The sequence below is a fragment of the Rutidosis leptorrhynchoides genome, chromosome 9, assembly GCF_046630445.1.
Source record: "Rutidosis leptorrhynchoides isolate AG116_Rl617_1_P2 chromosome 9, CSIRO_AGI_Rlap_v1, whole genome shotgun sequence".
NCBI lineage: Eukaryota > Viridiplantae > Streptophyta > Magnoliopsida > Asterales > Asteraceae > Rutidosis > Rutidosis leptorrhynchoides.
Genome location: NC_092341.1, coordinates 48,791,669 through 48,816,049, shown reverse-complemented (window position 1 = coordinate 48,816,049; position 24,381 = coordinate 48,791,669). Strand labels below are relative to the sequence as shown.

General features: G+C 38.9%; 1 protein-coding gene across 1 annotated transcript; it reads right to left on the bottom strand.

Moving 5' to 3' along the window:
- Positions 1-1,237: 1,237 nt before the first annotated feature.
- On the bottom strand, positions 1,238-24,153 carry LOC139868027 (uncharacterized). The gene is made up of 4 exons (XM_071856366.1): positions 24,123-24,153; positions 21,141-21,697; positions 10,942-11,199; positions 1,238-1,618 (listed from the first exon to the last, which is right to left on the bottom strand). Exons 1-4 carry the CDS (start codon positions 24,151-24,153, stop codon positions 1,238-1,240), a joined length of 1,227 nt encoding a protein of 408 aa, XP_071712467.1.
- Between the last annotated feature and the right edge of the window lie 228 nt (positions 24,154-24,381).

Genomic DNA, 24,381 nt, shown 5'->3' with positions numbered 1-24,381 from the left:
TTGAAAACCGGACTGAAAGTCTCATCACAATCAATGCCAACCTGTTGGCTATGGCCTTTAGCAACAAGTCGAGCCTTATACCTGCTTAGACTACCATCTGCATTAAACTTGTGCTTAAAGAGCCACGTGGAGCGAACTATGTTCGTGTACGATGGGCGTGGCACAAGTTTCTAAGTACTATTGTTAATTAAGGAATTATATTCATCAGTCATAGCCTGTTTCCAGTTAGGGTCACGAAGGGCGTCAGGGTATGTGCGAGGAACAAGAGAGAGGACGGAAGTATGCAGATTTAGACGTTGAACGGGTTTGGTGGTGCCGAGGCGGGCACGTGTGACCATAGGATGAAGAGAGGATGAGGATGTAGCCCCAGTTGGAGGGGGCTGTGTCTCCGGGATAAAAGTTTGAGGAAGAACATTATTTGTAGTCTCAGTAGGAGGAGGCTGTGGCTCCGTGAAGTTAAGAGGAGTGGGCGTTTTGGTGGTAGCCTCAATAGGAGGAGGCTGTGTCTATGGTGTGGTGTGAGCAGGAGTGGCAGCGGTAGTCTCAGTAGGAGGAGGTTGTGTCTCCGTGTCATGAGAGGAGAGGTGGAATGATCGGGAGAAGAGATTCAGTGGAGGTTCAAGAAAATCGTAGGATGGTGGCTGAGTAGGAGTCATGGAACCGAAAGGGAAAGATGTCTCATCAAAGGTGACATGGCGTGAAAGAATGATTCTGTTAGTAGTTAGATCAAGGCATCGGTATCTGCGATGATTAGTGGGGTATTCGAGGAATATACAAGGAGAGGAGCATGGAGAGAGTTTGTTGGTGGTTGGGAAATGAGGATAGCAAAGGCAACCAAAAATGCGAAGGTTGGTGTAATTGGGTTTTTGATTATATAAGCGAGTGTGTGGGATTTCGTGGTTAATAGCGGATGATGGGAGAATATTTAGTAGGTAGGTGGCCATGTGAAGCGCTTCAACCTAATAGGTAGGTGGAAGGTGGGCTTGAAACAGGAGAGTGCGGATTTGGTTATTGATGGTGAGTAACATGCTTTCAGATTTCCCGTTTTGTTGAGAAGTGTGAGGGCAGGAAAAGCGAAACTGAATGCCATTGGTTTGGAGAAGTTGGTGAAAGGCGGTGTTACACTGCCGTTGTCACATTGAAAAGATTTAGTTTCTTTGTTAAATTGGGTGCGTACAAAAGAGCGAAATTGTATAAATGTGTTAAGTGCGTCAGATTTGTTACGTAACGGAAATACCTAAACATAATGTGAATAATGATCAAGAAAGATAATGTAATACTTTAAACCACTAAGACTAGTAACAGGAGAAGTCCACAAATCCGAATGAATAATATCAAAAATAGCATTAACATTGGAACTAGAAACAGAAAACGGTAGTCGCACGTGTTTTCCAAGCTGACAAGCATGGCAAAGAACGGGGGACGAGGTTTTATTACAAATAATATCTTTATCAGAAACAAGTCTGCGAAAAACATCATGTCCAGGGTGCCCAAGACGCTGATGCCAGGTGACAGGACTGGTAATGAGTGATTGTTGAGTAGTGGAAGAAGGGGGTGTCAGAGGGTAGAGATCCCCATTGCTATCACAGCGGAGCAGAAGACGACGTGTCAGGTAATCCTTCAAGGAAAAATCAAAAGGGTCAAATTCAACTGTAATAACCCGCCTTTTTCTGTTAATTTATTTTAACGCCCGTATTTTTTTTAGATAATATCTTTCGTTATCTAAATACGTATCTTCCGTTAATTAGCTTTTTCAATATTTCCGTTATTTAATAATAACATCTCTCGTTTACTCTAGCGTATTTAAATTAATTCGTTCGGTTAATTCACGCACCCGCTTTTAAACTTGAGGGGCTAAACTTGACAAATGGCCAAAGAAGTCACTAGGTCAAAGACTTGGTCAAACCCCCACCCACTTACTTCTACCTTTTCCCTCCCATCTTCATTCTTTTTTTTTCTTTTCCCTTTTCTCTAATTTCTTTCTTCCATTCTTATACCATTTTCTCTATTTACACAAATTCATCATCTAATTCGGATATAAGGAGCTCACAACAAATCCGACCAATATTTGGAATCCTCTCTTCATCCTCTACAACATGATACCAACTTCATCTCTTTTGGGTAACTTTTCCAAAACTTTAGATTTCTCTAAATTCGTTTTATAGACTTGAAATGGTGTTAGTTGGTGTCTATGGCTCACTAGGTTGTTGTGTATGTAAATGGTTTGCTCGATTTGTTTGTTTTGAATGACTAGCATGAACACTTGAAATGGGTTTGTCAAATCTTTTATTTTGGATGATGAAATGTGTTTAGATGTTAATGTTTGTATGTTCAAAGAGTTAGTTACTTCATATGCTTCGATTTGGTATGTTGGATGACATGAAAATCTCACATTAACATGATTATTGATTTTGTGATTCTTGGTTAGGGTTTGATAGGTTTTGATATGAACATTTGAGGTCTTAAACGATAATGAGCGTTGTTGGTAAATGTTTAGTTGTGTTGTATGTATGATTTCCTTCAAAACGGCATACTATATGTATAAGTTTAACGTCCGAATTGTTGGATGCAAATTATGAACTTTGAACATTTAATGATCTTTCGATGTGGATTTAATTGTTGTAAATGCTAGTTTTGGTTGATGATATGTGTTTAGTTGTATTATTTGTTAAAATACCTTTCCAACGATGTATGGTATGCGTTTTAAGTGTTTTTGGTTCATCATTTGTGATTTGGAGAAATTTGGTTCGACTTAGACACTTGAAAACAGCCCAGATTGCTAACCAGGTGCCACCCGCGGTGCGCCCCATCAGGCCGCGGTGCGGCTTAAGCCTGGAAAGCGGGCTGTCCAAATCTATCATTTTTCGTTTAATTCTAACTATGCTATGCACCTCCGATTAACATGTAACTTGTTCTAACATGCTCATATATGAATATATAACTCAAAAAAATTGTCCGAGACCCGACCCAAACGTGTTGACCTTTTCGTTGACTTTGACTTTGACCAAAGTTGACTCTTATTCAATCTTAACCAATACTTTGTTTAAACGTTATAACCTCTCTCTTGTACTTATATCTTGCATGAAACTTGACAACGTGACACACATGCTATATAATCGAGTCGTAACGAGCCGTAGTACTAATTGAACACATTTCGACCGACCTTGTGTCTTACCCGGTGTTGATATAACTTATTTGTTTAGGTCAAGACTAAACAACTTTCATTGCACAAGGTTTAAAAATGAAGTACTTTGGCGTGCAACTACGGTGAGATCATAGTCCCACCTTTTCAACAACTTTTACTCTTTTAAATAATGAGATGAGAAACATATACATTTTATACTTTTATGCTTTGAACACAATTATGAAAACAAACATTCCACGTGCGAGTTAGAACAAAAAGCCTCAATTCAATTATCATTAGTTACACTTGCATGGTGTAAGCGAGAACTTACGTTGTGTGGATCCATACGGGCTTGACGAGCCCTCATTCGGACGGTTGGCTACCGTTAGCGGATGAAATATATTTTTGGGTATAGTGTAGGTTCTAACACTATGATAACGGGGTTCGTATACAGTTAAGTCTTGATAATTGGGTGCTCGTGATACAAACAACAACTTTTGGAATGCAAACGATTTGAATAATCAACTTTATGGAAATACTAAATCTTGTGGTTCAAAAAACAACATTTACAAATACACCTATGATTTCACCAACGTTTTTCGTTGACAATTTTCTATATGTTTCTCAGGTTCTTAATTGGCTACTTGATATATGCTTCCGCACACTTTGATTACTTGCTTGGGGTCAAGCATACATACATACGCTATTGATAGAATGTAACAACCTAACCCGATAACCGACCATAAACAGTCCAAAAAAAAAAAAAAAAAACTGCTGTACAGGGGAGTGCGCGGCGCGCATCCCCTGTAGTGCGCGGCGCGCACCGAGCATTCCAGCTTCTGTCCGAACTGTTTTTAACACACAAAAAGATGGACCACTTCCCGACATTTTTAGACCGAACGCTTTTCATAACAAACTTATATATGTAAAACTAACACGAATCAAACATAAAAATAATGTTTTACAAGCGGGGCCCACACGACCCAAAATACAAGTTTAATACAAGTTTAGAGTTTCGACCACCAAAAAGTTTAAGTTCCAAACTACACAATGAGCATGGTGTTTGGGATTAAACTACCCAACTACCGGTCAAACTCCAAGAGCTACTAAAGCCAAAAGCGTCCCCTAGCATCAAGCGGGATCTCTAGTCCAATACGATGCCCTTACCCTTGTCCAAAACTGAACCTATAAAATGGTAAACAACGAGAGGGTAAGCAAAGCTTAGTGAATGCAATAATTATACGAATACATATATAATTATACCTACTTGCATACACTTACACAAACCGCAAACATGCTAGCAACACAATTAGCTTATCGTCACATTACAAGCTATAATCTCCAATACCACAAGCTAGCAACAACCGCATAATAATATAACTCGAAATGATATAATATGCTTACAACACAAGTAACCATGGTCGACCAATATTACAAGGGAACGGCGCTCGCGAAAACGCCATCGGTGTTCATAACATCCATTAGGGCACTTAACACCTCGCACCACTAACCCCTAGGGTGGCACCTTAACACCTCGGCACATCACCCCGAGTGGCATCTTAACACCTCGATGCAACACTCATTATTTTATGGAGTGGTGTCTTAACACCTCGACACTACACTCCTAGGTGGCATCTTAACACCTCGATGCTACACCCGAGTGGCATCTTAACACCTCGATGCTACACCCTTCACGTGAAACGTGGTGTCTTAACACCTCGACACTACACCTTTCACGCTACAACAAATAGATACATTATATACATACACATATAATTATTCCACTCACCTTAACAATTAGATGACGATTTCAACCTCCACAAGCTTCAAAGCAAAGTACCTAATATAATAAGTACTTGATCAACACACAATCTAAGTGGACTCAATACTAACACTTACACATGAGCATTTAATGACTTAATGTATTAAATCGCCCATTTATACCAAAACCGCCCAATTAAAGTCAAGACCACCACTAATCACTTAAAAGCTAGTGATTAAGGTCCAACAACACCAACTAACACATAATTAGGGTAATTCATACCCATCTTTCCAAACTAGGTCAATTTATTACCCAAAAAACCATTTTAAGACAACACACCCATTTCGGGTCATCCACTAACTAACCAACACCCATTTAATAAATAACTAGGTGTGTTAGCAATTAACTCACCAATTAGGGTTCATAAACATTATTTAATACTTTGAAACCCTTGACTAGTCACCAATTAGTATTCAAGACTCAATTTTACCCAAGAACACCCAAAATCACCAATAATGGGTTTTGTGTTCATCATTTACTCAAACCCTAACCCTTACACTAAATCAAGGTAAGGAAAATAAAATTAGAACATACCACAACTACCACAATGAAGCTAGAGATAAGATGAACGAATTTAATGCTTGAACTTTAACCCAAAACAAGCTCCTTCCTCTTGGATTTAAGCTTTCTCTCTCAAAAATCACAATCTCTCTCTAGAATTAAAGTTAAAGTGATAAGGTTGTTGATAATGGAGTAATGGTGCTCCACAAACTGACCTATCTGTCCTTAACCCGTCCATAAGTGAATTTACCAAAATGCCCATCAAAATATCTGATTTAAAAAGCTGGAACCCGGCTACAGTAAGGGGTGCGCAGCGCGCTCCCTTTAGTGTGCGCGGCGCGCACTAGGCTCAGCTCACTCAGTGACTTCTGTTTAACTGCACAACATCACCCACACTCTATGTAACATATTTACACTGTTGTACAAATTGATTAGGGTCTTACATAGAATCCGTGATTTTCAACTTATATTATATCGCAAATTACTTCATTTATACTTTATAACTTTTCTAAACTTAAATTGTTGTCGAATCGTTTGGTAAACTTAAAACTTTGCAAGTCTTACACGTTTCAAATGAATGTGACATAATTTTGGTCAAACGTGTCTCATTTAGGGACTATGACCACGTAACGGGACCTAAGTTGATGGCGCCGTCAATGTCGATTTTGGTGGGTCGTCACAGTTGGTATCAGAGCGTTGGTTGTAGGGATCTAGGATATGCATTAGTGTGTCTGACAGAGTCATTAGAATGCATTAGTAAGTCTAGACTACAACTCAATATTTAATCATTTCATTCTGACTTGCATTTGCTATAAGTAGCACTTACTTGACTACTTGTGCATTTATACTTGAATCTTTCTTAGGTGAACTTCTTAATTGTACCTAACTCTCGTCATACGAACCCGTACTCTGCCACTTTCTGGTAACACACGTAAATTTAAGATTCATATGCGTAAGGATGACGACGACTTCATTAGTTACACTAGTTCGGGAACTCTGTCTCCTAGGTTGTTATTCGCCACCGTCCCAGCTTACTATCCACAAGTGCTGTAAAGTTTCCACCACTATGGCAATCACTAACCACTACCGATGTTACATCGGTGTTCTTCACTATCTACTACTTCTTGTTACTACCACCACTACTCTAGGTGAGTATCGTCATCACTACTTATCTCTACGGTTGCGTACTACTCGTTATCATAATTCGTTACTCTTTTCGTACCTAAAGACATTATGTTTGACTTGAACCACATTGACGTGAACAACCAGTTATACATTGCACTAATTCCTTCGATTAAATACGAGTCACGTTAGAGATATCGTTACACCTTGTTCATTTTAAATCTTCACGATTACACGAACTTAATTCTATGGAGTGATGTGGGAATGGAGGTATGGGTTAGTGTAATATAACGACACTCGATTAATGTGGTTATATTATGGTAAGTCATACCAAAGTTCTAATGACTCGTGGTGGTGATTGGACTCGATCAACCTAGTCACCACCATGTGCCATGTACATGACTTTGTTTTTCTTTATTGCCATCCGAAAACTCCGAGAGTATTGATAACAACTAAACCAAGGACACACCTTTGATTATTACCAAACCATACTTATGCTTCAGAATAAATGACCAATTCTTTCAACTTCAAAACATATGTTATACGTGTATATTATCTCATTTTCGCACAGTTTTATCGACGAACCACAAAATGCTTGATATGCTCACATCAAGGCGGAAACTTCTCTCGCATTACACTCATACTTCCGTATAAGGAAATCTTTTATCTAAATTCTCAATGGAGAGAGAGACTCTTCACATTATTCTGGTATTCGCCACGAGGGTGAATAGTCCTAACGAACATTTTTAGAAACCGATAAGAAACTTGTTCTAACAAACATTTTCAAGTCCTAACAAACTTGCTCAAATATATCTTAAAGAAATGTACCTCGTTTCAGATAGAGATGCTCGTTTCACTTCTAGATTTTGGGGTGCCTTACAAGAAACTTGGGAACAAGATTATTCATGGGTACCGCGTATCATCCACAAACCAACTAACAAAACAGACGTACGATTCAAACCTTGGAAAACATATTACGAACTTGTATTATTGCTTTTAGCCGATTCCTCTTACAACGATAGTTATCATTCGAGTATTAACGTCGAACCTTTCAAAGCTTTATATGGCCGCAAATGTCGTCCTCCTATTCGTTGGGCCAAAGTAGGTGACGAACAAATCACCGGACCCGAACTCATTCATGAAACAACCGAGAAGGTCGTTCAAATCCGAGAAAGGCTTGAGATGGCCCGTAGTCGTCAAAAGAGCTATGCCGATGTTAGACGTAAACCTCTCAAATTCCAAGTGGGTGACCGCGTAATGTTAAAAGTCGCACCTTGGAAAGGTGTAATCCGTTTCAGGGAACGTGGAAAGTTAAAATCCGCGATATATTGATCCTTTTGAAATCTTGGAGTGTATTAGACCCGTTGCTTACCGCTTAGATCTTCCAACTCAATTGAGTTTCGTTCATCCTACATTCCATGTATCAAACTTAAAGAAGCATCTTGCGGAACAAGAACTTGTTATTCCTTTCGATGAGCTTACTATCGATGACAAACTCCACTTCATAGGAGAACCGATTGAAATTATGGATCGTGAAGCCAAACCTTAAGACAAAATAAAATCCCGATTGTCAAAGTTTGTTGGAATGCCAAAAGAGGACCCGAGTTTACGTGGGAAAGACAAGATCAAACGAAAAGGAAGTACCTTCACTTATTCGTAGAATTGGCAACGTAGGGTCTCGAGGAAGAAACAACGACTACTACTTCCAACTAAATTTCGGGACGAAATTTCCTTTAAGGTGTAGGTAATGTAATAACCCGCCTTTTTCCGTTAATTTATTTTGACGCCCGTCTTTTTTTTATAGATAATATCTTTCGTTATCTAAATACGTATCTTCCGTTAATTAGCGTTTTCAATATTTCCGTTATTTAATAATAGCATCTCTCGTTTACTCTAGCGTATTTAAATTAATTCGTTCGGTTAATTCACGCACCCGCTTTTAAAACTTGAGGGGCTAAACTTGACAAATGGCCAAAGAAGTCACTAGGTCAAAGACTTGGTCAAACCCCCACCCACTTACTTCCACCTTTTCCCTCCCATCTTCATTCCTTTTTTTTTTTCATTTCTCTTTTCTCTAATTTCTTTCTTCCATTCTTATACCATTTTCTCCATTTACACAAATTCATCATCTAATTCGGATCTAAGGAGCTCACAACAAATCCGACCACATATTTGGAATCCTCTCTTCATCCTCTACAACATGATACCAACTTCATCTCTTTTGGGTAACTTTTCTAAAACTTTAGATTTCTCTAAATTCGTTTTATAGACTTAAAATGGTGTTATTTGGTGTCTATGGCTCACTAGGTTGTTGTGTATGTAAATGGTTTGCTCGATTTGTTTGTTTTGAATGACTAGCATGAACACTTGAAATGGGTTTGTCAAATCTTTTATTTTGGATGATGAAATGTGTTTAGATGTTAATGTTTGTATGTTCAAAGAGTTAGTTACTTCATATGCTTCGATTTGGTATGTTGGATGACATGAAAATCTCACATTAACATGATTATTGATTTTGTGATTCTTGATTAGGATTTGATAGGTTTTGATATGAACATTTGAGGTCTTAAACGATAATGAGCGTTGTTGGTAAATGTTTAGTTGTGTTGTATGTATGATTACCTTCAAAGCGGCATACTATATGTATAAGTTTAACGTCCGAATTGTTGGATGCAAATTATGAACTTTGAACATTTGATAATGAACATTCAATGATCTTTCGATGTGGATTTAATTGTTGTAAATGCTAGTTTTGGTTGATGATATGTGTTTAGTTGTATTCTTTGTTAAAATACCTTTCCAACAAAATTTGGTTCGACTTAGACACTTGAAAAATGCCCAGATTGCTGACCAGGTGCCACCCGCGGCCCGCCCCATCAGGGCGCGGCACGGCTTAAGCCTGGAAAGCGGGTTGTCCAAATCTATCATTTTTCGTTTAATTCTAACTATGTTACGCACCTCCGATTAACATGTAACTTGTTCTAACATGCTCATATATGAATATATAACTCAGAAAAATTGTCCGAGACCCGACCCGGACGTGTTGACTTTTTCGTTGACTTTGACTTGACCAAAGTTGACTCTTATTCAAACTTAACCAATACTTTGTTTAAACGTTATAACCTCTGTCTTGTACTTATATCTTGCATGAAACTTGACAACGTGACACACATGCTATATAATCGAGTCGTAACGAGCCGTAGGACAAATTGAACACATTTCGACCAACCTTGTGTCTTACCCGGTGTTGATATAACTTATTTGTTTAGGTCAAGACTAAACAACTTTCATTGCACAACGTTTAAAATGAAGTACTTTGGCGTGCAACTACGGTGAGATCATAGTCCCACCTTTTCAACAACTTTTACTCTTTTAAATCATGAGATGAGAAACATATACATTTTATACTTTTATGCTTTGAACACAAGTACGAAAACAAACATTCCTCATGCGAGTTAGAACAAAAAGCCTCAATTCAATTATCATTGGTTACACTTACAGGGTGTAAGCGAGAACTTATGTTGTGTGGATCCATACGGGCTTGACGAGCCCTCATTCGGACGGTTCGCTACCGTTAGCGGATGAAATATATTTTCGGGTATAGTGTAGGTTCTAACACTATGATAACGGGGTTCGTATGCAGTTAAGTCTTAATAATTGGGTGCTCGTGATACAAACAACAACTTTTGGAATGCAAACGATTTGGATAACCAACTTTATGGAAATACTAAATCTTGTGGTTCGAAAACAACATTTACAAATACACCTATGATTTCACCAACGTTTTTCGTTGACATTTTTCTGTATGTTTCTCAGGTTCTTGATTGGCTACTTGATACATTCTTCCGCACACTTTGATTACTTGCTTGGGGTCAAGCATATATACATACGCTATTGATAGCATCCGTGATTTTCAACTTATATTATATCGCAAATTATTTCATTTATACTTTATAACTTTTCTAATCTTAAACTTGTTGTCGAATCGTTTGGTAAACTTAAAACTTTGCAAGTCCTACACGTTTCAAATGAATGTGCTATAATTTTGGTCAAACGCGTCTTATTTAGGGACTATGACCACGTAACGGGACCTAAGTTGATGACGCCGTCAATGTCGATTTTAGCGGGTCGTCACATCAACAGAAACAATATTATCACGAGTGAATTGGCGTACATATTTAAGATTTTTAACAATGTTAGGGGTTATAAGGACGTTATTTAAGTGTAATGGTCGATGGGAATTAGGCAACAAGCTATGGCCAGTGTTGGTGACGGGAATGGTATGTCCGTTACCAACAACAACTGATGAATAATTGCGATTATTAAAAGTAGTACTAAGATTATTAATGCACGAGGTAAGATGTGTGGACACACCAGTATCCATGTGCCATCCGGCAGCCTCGTAGTCCTGAAGAGTCATCGCTCCAAAAGCATTTGGTAACATAGTTTCCTGAGTTTGTGTTTGTGGATCAACAACAAAGGATCCATAGCTAGAGGGCTGAGCAGCATAAAAGGCCTGAGGATCATTGGGCTGAGCAGGAGACTGAAGCCCAACAGCAGAAACATTTGGGCTGGGTAACAAAGCCGGTTGGGCCTGTGGCAGAGAGTAATAGGGCCCAAGGTTGTGAGCCTGCATAGGATTGAAGGGAGCCCGCGAATGACTACTCAAACCAGATTGGGCTAATTGATTCTGTTGGGCCGCTATTATATTAAGTAATTGGGCTTGATTTAAGCTACTGGACCTAGAATTGTGTTGGTGATTGTTTGAATTTGGCTGCCTGGAAGAAACCCCATGATGAAGATATCGACACTTCCCTTCAAAACGGCGGTACCCTTTCGTGAAGTTACGGCAAACTTGTGGCGGGGTGGTGGAGGTGGTTCCGGTAGGTGGTGTAGCGACCCGACCAAATCGTCATTGACGGTGCCGTCTACTTAGGTCCCGTTACGTGGTCATAAGTCTTTAAAACAACGTTTGACCAAAAGATATGTCGCCTTCATTTCAAAATAAAGATTGTTCCCAAAGTTTACAAGAATTGTTCAACCAATAGTTAAGTTACAACGTTATAATACGAATGAAATCTAGGCGACACGGTTTAAAGTAAAGTCAAAAGACGCTCCATGAAATGCACATATACTCGACATCCAATGCAAGTATCAAAATAATGAGCGGAAGCATGTATCATGTATCGTTCAAGGACCTGAGAAAAACATAGAAATCTGTCAACGAAAACGTTGGTGAAATCATAGGTTTAAGTAAGTAAGTACAAGTGAACCACAAGATTTGCATCAATGAAATGATAGTAATACATTCTAAAAGTTTGTTTCACGAGCACCCAATTATCAATGCTTAACATTTCCTTCCATTGAACCCCATCACTTAGTGCTAGAACATACACTGTTTCTCGAAAATATATTTCATTCGTAAACGGTAGCGAACCGTTTGAATGAGGGTTTGTCAAACCCATATGGATCCATACAACATAAGTTCTCGCTTACACCCGGCAAGTGTAACTAATGATAATCGAATTGAGGATTTTGTTCTAAACTCGTATGTAGAATGTTTGTTTTCCTGTACTTGTGTTCACTTAGTAAAGAAATGTTTATGTTTTCTCATCCCAAATGTAAGTTCAAAAAGAGTAAAAGTGGGACTATGATCTCACCTTGAGTGCACGAGTAGTAAAGTACTTCAACAAGTAAACGTGTGCAAAGAACAATGCTAGTCTTGACCTAAACAATAGGTTTGTATCAATAACGGTAAACACGATAGGTCAAAGATGTTCAATTAGTCCTATGGCTCGTTAAGACTCGATCCTAATAGCATGTGAATCAAATTGTCATGTTTCATGCAAGGTACAAGTATAAAAACATGTTAGAACGATTGCACAATTATTTGGTTAAGTTTGATTAAAAGTCAACTTGGTCGGGTCAAAGTCAACAGAAAAGTCAACGGGGTCGGGTTGGATATCCGACAATTTTTCTAAGTTATATAATCATATATGAGCATGTTGGCCAAGTTTCATGTTAATCGGAGGTCCGTAGCATAGCAAACATTTTCATGTCAAATGACCAAAGCAAACAGCCAGTTTTAGCCAAATGGGACGGCGTCCCAAATGGCTAGACGGCGTCCCGGTTTTAAGGTTGGGACGGCGTCCCGAGAAGCTAGACGGCGTCCCGGTTCAAAAGGTGGGACGGCGTCCCAAGTATCTGGACGGCGTCCTGATCTTTTCCCAGGCCCTGTTTGCTGTATTCCTCAAATGGACGAACCAAAACACAAACAATCACATTTTATGATCCGCAAACAATTAGAACATGTACTTTATATCATCGGAAAGCTCTTTCGACAAGGAACGCAACTAAGCACTTTTCATCAAGCAAAAACATCATATACTATAACCGAAATCCCGTCAAGTGATCAATAGAGGTTTATTTTCAAGTTTCAAGTTTATCAATTGAAATTTAAGTTTCGGGAATCCAATTTATACATATGATATGCCATTTTGAAGGTAATGAAACATGTAACACAACTAAACACTTATCAATAACATTAACAAGCATTCAACGCATCAAAAGTTCGTTTTAAGAGTTGTCAACCCTAACCAAAAGTTCACAAAATCAATAATCGCGTTTATGAAGTTTCTTAAATCAATCTATACATCAAAATGAAGCTAATGATACTAGGAACACAATTAGAACATGAACTTTTAACATCTAACAACATATGATCATCCAAAATTCAAGAACAACACACCAAAATTCAAGTTCATGCTAGTTACACTAAAACAACGAGATCGAGCATACAAATTATATACACGACATCACAATGAGCCATAGACACTAACTAACACCATTTCAAGTCAAAAACACGAATTTAGAGAAATCTAGAGTTTTAGAAATGTTACCCAAACGAGATGAAGTTGGTACCAAAATGAAGAGGATGAAGAGAGGATCACGAATATGTAATTTATTTTGTTGTAAGCCTCCTAGATCGGATTTAGATGATGATTGAATGAATTTGGTTTTGAGTGTGTGTTCTTGCTAGAGAGAAAGAGAGAGATGGAGGTGGAAATGAATGGGTGAAAGGGGTTTGACCCTTTGACCTAGTCAAGGGTTTAATCCCTTGTCAAGTTTAGTCCCTCAACTTTCGTTCGGGTGCGGGAATTACCTAAACGAGATAATTTAAAACGCGTATCAACGGGAGATGTTATAAACATATAACGGACTTTATATTAGTATAACGGAAAAGTAAATGGAAAAAGGCGGGATGTTACATTACCTACTCCTTAAAAGAAATTTCGTCCCGAAATTTAAGTAGGCGTAGTAGTCGTTGTTTCTTCCTCGAGATCTTGCGTTTCCGAATTCACGAATAGATGAGGATACTTCCTTTGCATTTGATCTTGTCTTTCCCAAGTAAACTCGGGTCCTCTTTTGGCATTCCAACGAACCTTGACAATCGGGATTCGGCTTTGTTTCAATGTCTTGACGGAGGTGTCCACAATTTCAACCGGTTCCTCCAAAAAATGAAGTTTGTCATCAATAGCAAGTTATTCGAGAGGGATGACGATATCGGGTTCGGCAAGACACTTTTTCAAGTTAGATACATGGAAGGTAGGATGAACGGAATTCAATTGAGGCGGAAGATCTAAACGATAAGCAACGGTTCCAATACGCTCCAAGATTTCGAAAGGACCAATATACCACGGATTTAGCTTCCCGCGTTTCCCAAAACGGATTACACCCTTCCAAGGTGCGACTTTTAACATTACTCGGTCACCGACTTGAAATTCAAGATCGTTGCGTCGTTTGTCGGTATAGCTCTTTTGACGACTTAGGGCCGTCCTAAGCCTATCTCGAATTTGAACGATTTTCTCGGTGGTTTCGTGAATGAGTTCGGGTCTGGTGATTTGCACGTCGCCTACCTCGGCCCAACAAAGAGGTGAACGACATTTGCGGCCATATAGCGCTTCAAAGGGTGCGGCTTTAATACTCGCGTGATAACTATTGTTGTAAGAGAACTCGGCGAGAGGTAAGTGCTTGTCCCAAGCTTTTCCGAAATCAACCACGCAAGCTCGTAACATGTCCTCTAAGGTTTGAATTGTACGTTCGCTTTGTCCATCGGTTTGAGGATGATATGCGGTGCTCATGTCTAAACGTGTTCCCAACGCTTCTTGCAATGTACGCCAAAATCTAGAAACGAAACGGCCATCTCGGTCGGAGATAATCGATAAAGGTACACCGTGTCGGGCTACGATCTCCTTAATGTAAAGTTGTGCAAGTTTCTCCATTTTGTCCGTTTCTTTCATGGCCAGGAAGTGTGCGGATTTGGTGAGACGGTCAACAATGACCCAAATGGTATCATAACCGCCCGTCGTTTTTGGTAGTTTGGTGATAAAATCCATCGTTATCCTTTCCCACTTCCATTGCGGGATCTCGGGTTGTCGAAGTAGTCCGGACGGTCTTTGGTGTTCGGCTTTGACTTTGGAACATGTCAAACATTTGGAAACATAAGTAGCTACGTCCCTTTTGATGTTCGGCCACCAATATAGCTGTTTAAAGTCGTGGTACATCTTATTGGCACCGGGGTGAATCGAGTATCGTGACTTATGGGCTTCATCTAAAATAAGGCTTCGTAGGTCCCCATAACTAGGCACCCAAATTCTTCCGGCGAAATATCGGAGTCCGGTTTCTTTAACTTCGAATCGAGAGGTGAGGACGTTCAAGTGTTCGAGAGAGATGTTTTCATCCTTGAGAGCCTCATCTTGGGCTACCCGAATTTGGCTATTAAGGTTTGTGTGGATGGTGATGTTTAAGGCTCGGACACGAAGAGGCACCACTCTTTCTTTTCGACTTAAGGCATCGGCTACTACATTTGCCTTCCCGGGATGGTAACGAAGCTCGCAATCGTAATCGTTTAAGGTTTCAATCCACCTTCGTTGTCTCATGTTTAGTTGCTTTTGATCGAAAATGTGTTGAAGGCTTTTGTGATCGGTGAAGATAGTACTCTTGGTTCCATAAAGATAGTGTCTCCACATTTTAAGTGCAAAGACAACGGCTCCGAGTTCGAGATCATGTGTCGTATAGTTTCGTTCATGAATTTTGAGTTGTCGAGAAGCATAAGCAATGACTTTCGTTCGTTGCATCAATACACACCCAAAACCATGTTTTGAGGCATCGCAATATACAACAAAGTCATCATTGCCTTCGGGAAGTGACAAGATAGGAGCGGTGGTTAGCTTCGTTTTCAAGATTTGGAACGCGGATTCATGTTCGGTCGCCCAAATGAATTTCTTTCCCTTGTGAGTCAATGCGGTTAGAGGACGTGCAACCAAAGAGAAATTTTCGATGAATCTACGATAGTACCCGGCGAGACCCAAAAATTGACGAATGTGAGTAGGAGTAGTAGGAGTCTCCCATTTGCTAATGGCTTCGATTTTTGTTGGATCGACTTTAATACCTTGGTCACTTACAACATGACCAAGAAATTGAACTTCCTTTAACCAAAATTCACACTTGGAGAATTTGGCATAGAGTTGTTCTTGTCTTAAAAGTTCAAGCACAAGTCGGAGATGCTGTTCGTGCTCTTCTTCATTTTTAGAATAGATCAATATGTCATCGATGAACACAATAACGAATTTATCGAGATACGGTTTGCACACGCGGTTCATAAGATCCATGAACACCGCCGGTGCGTTAGTGAGACCAAATGGCATGACAAGGAATTCATAACTACCATAACGAGTTCGGAAAGCGGTTTTGGAGACATCTTCCCCCTTAACCCTCAATTGATGATAACCCGAGCGGAGATCGATTTTCGAATATACACAAGACCCTTGTAGTTGATCAAAGAGGTCATCGATGCGAGGAAGAGGATATCGGTTCTTAACCGTCAATTTATTTAGTTCACGATAATCGATGCACATTCGTAGGGATCCGTCTTTCTTTTTAACAAACAAAATCGGAGCGCCCCAAGGTGAATGGCTAGGTTGGATAAAACCTCGATCAAGTAGTTCTTGGATTTGACTTTGCAATTCTTGCATTTCAGATGGAGCGAGTCTATATGGTGCACGTGCTACGGGTGCGGCTCCCGGAATAAGATCGATTTGGAATTCAACCGGTCGATGAGGCGGAAGACCCGGCAATTCGTCGGGAAATACATCGGAATAGTCACTAACAATTGGCACATCATCGATATGCTTATCATCGGACTCGACTTTCTTAACGTGGGCAAGGATCGCAAAACAACCCTTACGGAGTAGTTTTCTAACTTTAAGGCACGAAACGAGGTTGAGTCTGGTGCAACTCTTATCGCCATAAACAATCAAAGGTTCACCATTCTCGATAGGAATTCGGATTGCGTTAAGATCACAAAGGATGTGAGATTTCGTTTTGACTAACCAATTCATACCGATTATTACATCAAAGCTTCCTAGTCCCATGGGTATCAAGTCAATTTCAAATTCCTTACCCAAAATGTTTAACGTACACCCCCGGTAATATGTGTCGGCACTTAATAGTTTCCCGTTAGCCACTTCAATGGTATAAGTGGTATCTAATGGAAGAGGTGGAGTGCTAAAAGAATGAGTCAAAGTCTTGGATACAAAGCATTTATCGGCACCCGAATCGAATAAGCAAGAGACATAAGAATTGTTGAGAAGAAACGTACCCGTGACTAGTTCAGTGTCATCCCGGGCTTCCTCGGTGTTGATGTTGAAAGCTCGGCCGCGCGTGTTGGGGTTATCTTTCTTCTTTGGGCATGCATTTCTATAATGACCTGTTTGACCACATTCGTAACAAGTGCCCGTCTTTGGTGCATTGGGCCACTTTCGAACAACGGGAGTGGCACTTTTACAATCGTTGGCCTTATGACCAACTCCTTGGCACCGGTGGCAAATTAACTTACTACATTCGCCAAAGTGATGTTTGTTGCATTTGTTGCAAAGAGGTAGGTTCCCGGCATAACCTCTCTTGCCGTCGTTGGTGTAAGGCTTCTTAGCAAAGTTGTTGTTGCTTGATTGGGAGGGTTCCCACTTTCTTTTGTTGCCGCCCGATTTATCCTCGGCCTTAGGTGCCGGAACTACGATTTCGTCAACCGTTTCAATTAGTTGGCGAGCCATGTTCATAGCGGCTTGATGAGTAGTGGGTTTGGATGACATCACCCCTTGTTTGATGCTTTTTGGAAGACCGAGCATGTAGAGCTCAATCCTTTGAGATTCGGGGTTAACAAGATTAGGACACATCAAGGATAGTTCGGCGAAGCGTTGATTATAAGCTTTAAGATCGTTTCCGACCGCTTTCAAAGCTCTTAGTTCTTCCTCAAGCTTTCGGGTTTCTTCGCGCGGAAAATATTCAACAATCATCTTTTCCTTTAGATCGGCCCAAGAGAGGGCATGAGCTTCATCGGTACCCACCGATTGAACATAGGTGTTCCACCATGTTAGAGCAATTCCGGAGAAAGTGTGAGTGGAGTATTTGACCTTGTCTTGGTCCCGACAACCGCTTATGCTAAAGACGGCTTCCGTTTGCTCAAACCATCGGGTGAGCACGACCGGTCCCCCGGTTCCATCAAAAGTGTGAGGTTTGCACCCCATGAAAGCTTTATAGGAGCATCCCTCGTTTGAGTTTCCGGCCCCATTGTTGTTGTTGTTGTTGTTGTGGTTGTTATTATTATTGTTGTTGGATGAGTGACCGGCCATGGCCGCATCTACGGCGGTGGCTATCATCCGTTCGAGAGCTTGTTCGGGAGTTTCATTGCGGCGTACACGACGAGGAGCCATTGTTCCTTCAAGACACAAGAATATCATTGATTAGTATTTTCAATAATACTAACCGTGATATAGAATAAAGATAAAGAGAAGTTTTTCCTCGACTCGCCTTAAATTCTTTATGTCATAATGTCGGAACGTTCATATGAGTCACCGTAATATAATCCCGGAAATTATATTACCCTGATTCATATGTGCATTCGACATCATTTCATATAGTCAAGGTGGCGCGTCAATCAAATTAAACAACGTGAGATTAAGATGAACTAAGAGTAGATATGAGTAGAAGCGTTCGAGTATAAATGCACAAGTAGTCAAGTAATTCCTACTTCAAGTCTATATGCCGGTTGTAGTCTAGACTCACCAATGTACTCTATGACTCGAGGTTGACACCAATGAACTCTAAATCCCTACAACCAACGCTCTGATACCATCTGTAGCGACCCGACCAAATCGTCATTGACGGCGCCGTCTACTTAGGTCCCGTTACGTGGTCATAAGTCTTTAAAACAACGTTTGACCAAAAGATATGTCGCCTTCATTTCAAAATAAAGATTGTTCCCAAAGTTTACAAGAATTGTTCAACCAATAGTTAAGTTACAACGTTATAATACGAATGAAATCTAGGCGACACGGTTTAAAGTAAAGTCAAAAGACGCTCCATGAAATGCACATATACTCGACATCCAATGCAAGTATCAAAATAATGAGCGGAAGCATGTATCATGTATCGTTCAAGGACCTGAGAAAAACATAGAAATCTGTCAACGAAAACGTTGGTGAAATCATAGGTTTAAGTAAGTAAGTACAAGTGAACCACAAGATTTGCATCAATGAAATGATAGTAATACATTCTAAAAGTTTGTTTCACGAGCACCCAATTATCAATGCTTAACATTTCCTTCCATTGAACCCCATCACTTAGTGCTAGAACATACACTGTTTCTCGAAAATATATTTCATTCGTAAACGGTAGCGAACCGTTTGAATGAGGGTTTGTCAAACCCATATGGATCCATACAACATAAGTTCTCGCTTACACCCGGCAAGTGTAACTAATGATAATCGAATTGAGGATTTTGTTCTAAACTCGTATGTAGAATGTTTGTTTTCCTGTACTTGTGTTCACTTAGTAAAGAAATGTTTATGTTTTCTCATCCCAAATGTAAGTTCAAAAAGAGTAAAAGTGGGACTATGATCTCACCTTGAGTGCACGAGTAGTAAAGTACTTCAACAAGTAAACGTGTGCAAAGAACAATGCTAGTCTTGACCTAAACAATAGGTTTGTATCAATAACGGTAAACACGATAGGTCAAAGATGTTCAATTAGTCCTATGGCTCGTTAAGACTCGATCCTAATAGCATGTGAATCAAATTGTCATGTTTCATGCAAGGTACAAGTATAAAAACATGTTAGAACGATTGCACAATTATTTGGTTAAGTTTGATTAAAAGTCAACTTGGTCGGGTCAAAGTCAACAGAAAAGTCAACGGGGTCGGGTTGGATATCCGACAATTTTTCTAAGTTATATAATCATATATGAGCATGTTGGCCAAGTTTCATGTTAATCGGAGGTCCGTAGCATAGCAAACATTTTCATGTCAAATGACCAAAGCAAACAGCCAGTTTTAGCCAAATGGGACGGCGTCCCAAATGGCTAGACGGCGTCCCGGTTTTAAGGTTGGGACGGCGTCCCGAGAAGCTAGACGGCGTCCCGGTTCAAAAGGTGGGACGGCGTCCCAAGTATCTGGACGGCGTCCTGATCTTTTCCCAGGCCCTGTTTGCTGTATTCCTCAAATGGACGAACCAAAACACAAACAATCACATTTTATGATCCGCAAACAATTAGAACATGTACTTTATATCATCGGAAAGCTCTTTCGACAAGGAACGCAACTAAGCACTTTTCATCAAGCAAAAACATCATATACTATAACCGAAATCCCGTCAAGTGATCAATAGAGGTTTATTTTCAAGTTTCAAGTTTATCAATTGAAATTTAAGTTTCGGGAATCCAATTTATACATATGATATGCCATTTTGAAGGTAATGAAACATGTAACACAACTAAACACTTATCAATAACATTAACAAGCATTCAACGCATCAAAAGTTCGTTTTAAGAGTTGTCAACCCTAACCAAAAGTTCACAAAATCAATAATCGCGTTTATGAAGTTTCTTAAATCAATCTATACATCAAAATGAAGCTAATGATACTAGGAACACAATTAGAACATGAACTTTTAACATCTAACAACATATGATCATCCAAAATTCAAGAACAACACACCAAAATTCAAGTTCATGCTAGTTACACTAAAACAACGAGATCGAGCATACAAATTATATACACGACATCACAATGAGCCATAGACACTAACTAACACCATTTCAAGTCAAAAACACGAATTTAGAGAAATCTAGAGTTTTATAAATGTTACCCAAACGAGATGAAGTTGGTACCAAAATGAAGAGGATGAAGAGAGGATCACGAATATGTAATTTATTTTGTTGTAAGCCTCCTAGATCGGATTTAGATGATGATTGAATGAATTTGGTTTTGAGTGTGTGTTCTTGCTAGAGAGAAAGAGAGAGATGGAGGTGGAAATGAATGGGTGAAAGGGGTTTGACCCTTTGACCTAGTCAAGGGTTTAATCCCTTGTCAAGTTTAGTCCCTCAACTTTCGTTCGGGTGCGGGAATTACCTAAACGAGATAATTTAAAACGCGTATCAACGGGAGATGTTATAAACATATAACGGACTTTATATTAGTATAACGGAAAAGTAAATGGAAAAAGGCGGGATGTTACAGGTGGTGTTCCAGCGGTATGGGCGATGAGGGCGATCGGGTTGGATGGGTTGGCGGGTGCATCGTTTTTGAGGTGATCAAATCGATTCGATGTCATCTCTTCCATGAGAAGCATCGATCGAACAATGTTGAAATCGGGAAACGGGTGGCGATGAATAATTATGTGAGCAGCGTGTGGGTATTTGCCGTTTAAGCCATTGACGGCATACATGACTAGATCTTTGTCTTCAACCGTGGAACCAAGATTTTGTAAATGATTGGCGATGCGATCTATTTTTCGAAAGTAAGCTTCAACCGACTCATCGCCCATAACCAGGCCACGAAGTTCTGCAGTTAGCTCCATTGTTTTGGAGAGTTTGTTATCTTGAAATATTTGTTCAATAAAAACCCACGTGTCATGGGCGGTGGCGAGTTCCGAGTTTAGAACTCGTTCGAGGAGAGCTTCTGAAATGGTATTGTAGATCCAAGTAGAGACAACGGCGTCGACCTTGATCCATTCGGCTGTGGCTTTTTCTTCTGGTGTAAAGGTTCCAGTGAGAAACTTCAAGACATCAAAACCTGCACAATATTTGGTGACCAGTTTCTTCCAGTGCTAGTGCGTGTAATTCAGTTTTGCATGATCAAGTTTTACAGGGATGATATGGTGTATTGATGTAATTGTATATATCTTGTCGTAGTTTGCAGTCATGGTGATTAAAGTGGTGGTTTGATTTTGACCAGTTGCGAAAAGGAAGAGAGGCAGAAAACAGAAAGAACGAGATGTTTGAATTGTATTAAGGAGAAAGAGGATATGTTAGGGTTGTGATGATCGTAAAAAAAGAAATGAGAGGCGGATAGGGTTTTTTTTAGGGTATCGACTAGCCTGATACCATGTTGAGAGATAGAGTCATTGTATTAATATATATTAATATATTAAAATTAAAACAATACATATTAAAACACGACGAATATAAATTTCTGGTTAAAGTAGATAAATATAGACACATTATTTTGACATGATTTAGATATAAAGACACATTATTTAGAAATAGTTAGTCATTAGTAAAATTTGTTTGACACGATTTAGATATAAAGACACATTATTTTAACCCAAAAATATCTTACATGATTTATTGTTTGACGTGATTTAGATATAAAGGCACCTTATTTAGAAATAGTTAGTCATTAGTAAAAACTAGTTTTCGAACCCTCGCTTCGTGCCGGGGATTCGATTTTTAATGTATTTTATTGTGTTTAGTTACGGAGCCTGCGAGTGAAAAATCAACGTATATGAAAAGTATCCTAAATATTTAGCTTTTTTAAAAAGTGTTTGTTTTGCGTATAGTTAGTGACATTGTGTTCGTAAAATTATTTCAAGTTTAACGATGGTGTCAAAAAAAATTAACTCGTTGCGAGCGAGAAGATATGACCCGTTGAATATTTGAGTGGAGTTTATTTAAGATATTTTATGAAAATTTTGATTTAACACTTTAACCCCCTGTTTTGAGGGTCGATTTTAATTTTTGAACAAAGTGTGGGGGCGTGTGTGGTGTTAGTTAAAAGAAAAAAATAAAAAATAAAAGGAAGGTGAAAAGACGAAAACGCTTCTAGTACTATTCATCATTTTTGTCTAATAGATAGTATAGTATAAAAATTGTTTGACAAGATTTGGATATAAAGACACATTATTTTAACCCAAAAATATCTTACATAGGGATTTATCAATTTGAACAAAATAAAATATCTTAAATCATGGAACACGAGGCTTTGATCCCTAAAATCAATCTGATTGTTCTATCTGTTAATGTGTATCATACGTCAAAAATTATTTTGGTTATATTTATTTTGTTATATGTTTACATTTACATTTACATTTACATTTGATTCATAACATCAAGACCAAATTGCTTAAATCATCCCTGTATTATATCATTTTATCTATTTTCATCCCTTTCAATTAAAAACTGCTCAATTAGTCCTTAAATTCATATTTTCATCCCAAATTCATCCCTGATCCATAAACATCATATTCTTCATCCCAAATTCATCCCTTGATAGTTGATATGAAAGACCCATTTGTTCCCATGAATCTATGATTGACAGAGGACAACATTGCCTTCAAGTCTTAAAGATCATCAAGTATTCTTCCTGACAGTGATGTAGACCAATCCCATGTGTATTCCCAATTAATCCATACCACCTTATTTGAACACGACAACAGCTGACAAAATTGAAGATATATTAAAACTAATTGAAAAAATAGAACCCTAGAAATCCGAACTAATGATATATTCTAAAACTAATCAATTGAAAAAATTAGTAATGTTTGGGAGGGATGAAAACGGATAAAATGAATTAACACGGGGATGATTTTAGCAACTTTGTCTAACATCAAATATAGATAAACGAGTATTAACGGAAACAAAGGTCAAATGAGGGCAGTAGTTAGGCAAATATAATCACTATTCAATCTTAGAATGGAGGTTCAATTTGTCAAAATGTGGCTTCCTTCTTTTTATTCATGTCAAATTGCTTCAAAGTATTATTTGATGAGCTTAGTAGGTAATAGCAAGTTGAAAAAGACGTGAGACGGGGTCGAGACGGTCGAGCCTTAAAACGTTGAGACGGGGTCAATACGGACGTTGATTTACGTTAACTTATATATATATATATATATATATATATATATATATATATATATATATATATATATAGTAAAAAAACCTTCGTTAACAAGTTTGTACCTATAATCGCTATTATCGTTAATATAATACATAAAAGGGAACACTAAATTACGTCAATTTTGATTCATTTGACCGACTTATGACCGATTTTAAATGAATTTTTGACTTTTGACGGACGTTACTTTTCCTGCATTTGACATGACTTTTGATCGTTGATCGACTTATTAAAAGACGGGACGGGGTCGAGACGGTCTAGTCATCAAAACGCCACAACGGGCGTCGCAACGGACGCAACAGACGTCGTTTACAATAGTGGGTACCAGAGAACATGGTGTACATTGTGGCTGCCATTTTTATACATGTCATACATTACACGACGTTCCGAGAAAATGTTAGAAACAATTACGAGATAATTCTATTAGATCATGTATATAAATATAAATACTTATCCCCGCTGATAACTTGATTTTTTAATTATAAATACTTATCCTCGCTAGTAACTTAAATTCAAAAAATCGCATCCATTTACCTGTAGATGATACGTGCTGTCGTCCCGAGGCATTTTAGGACCCCCTATTT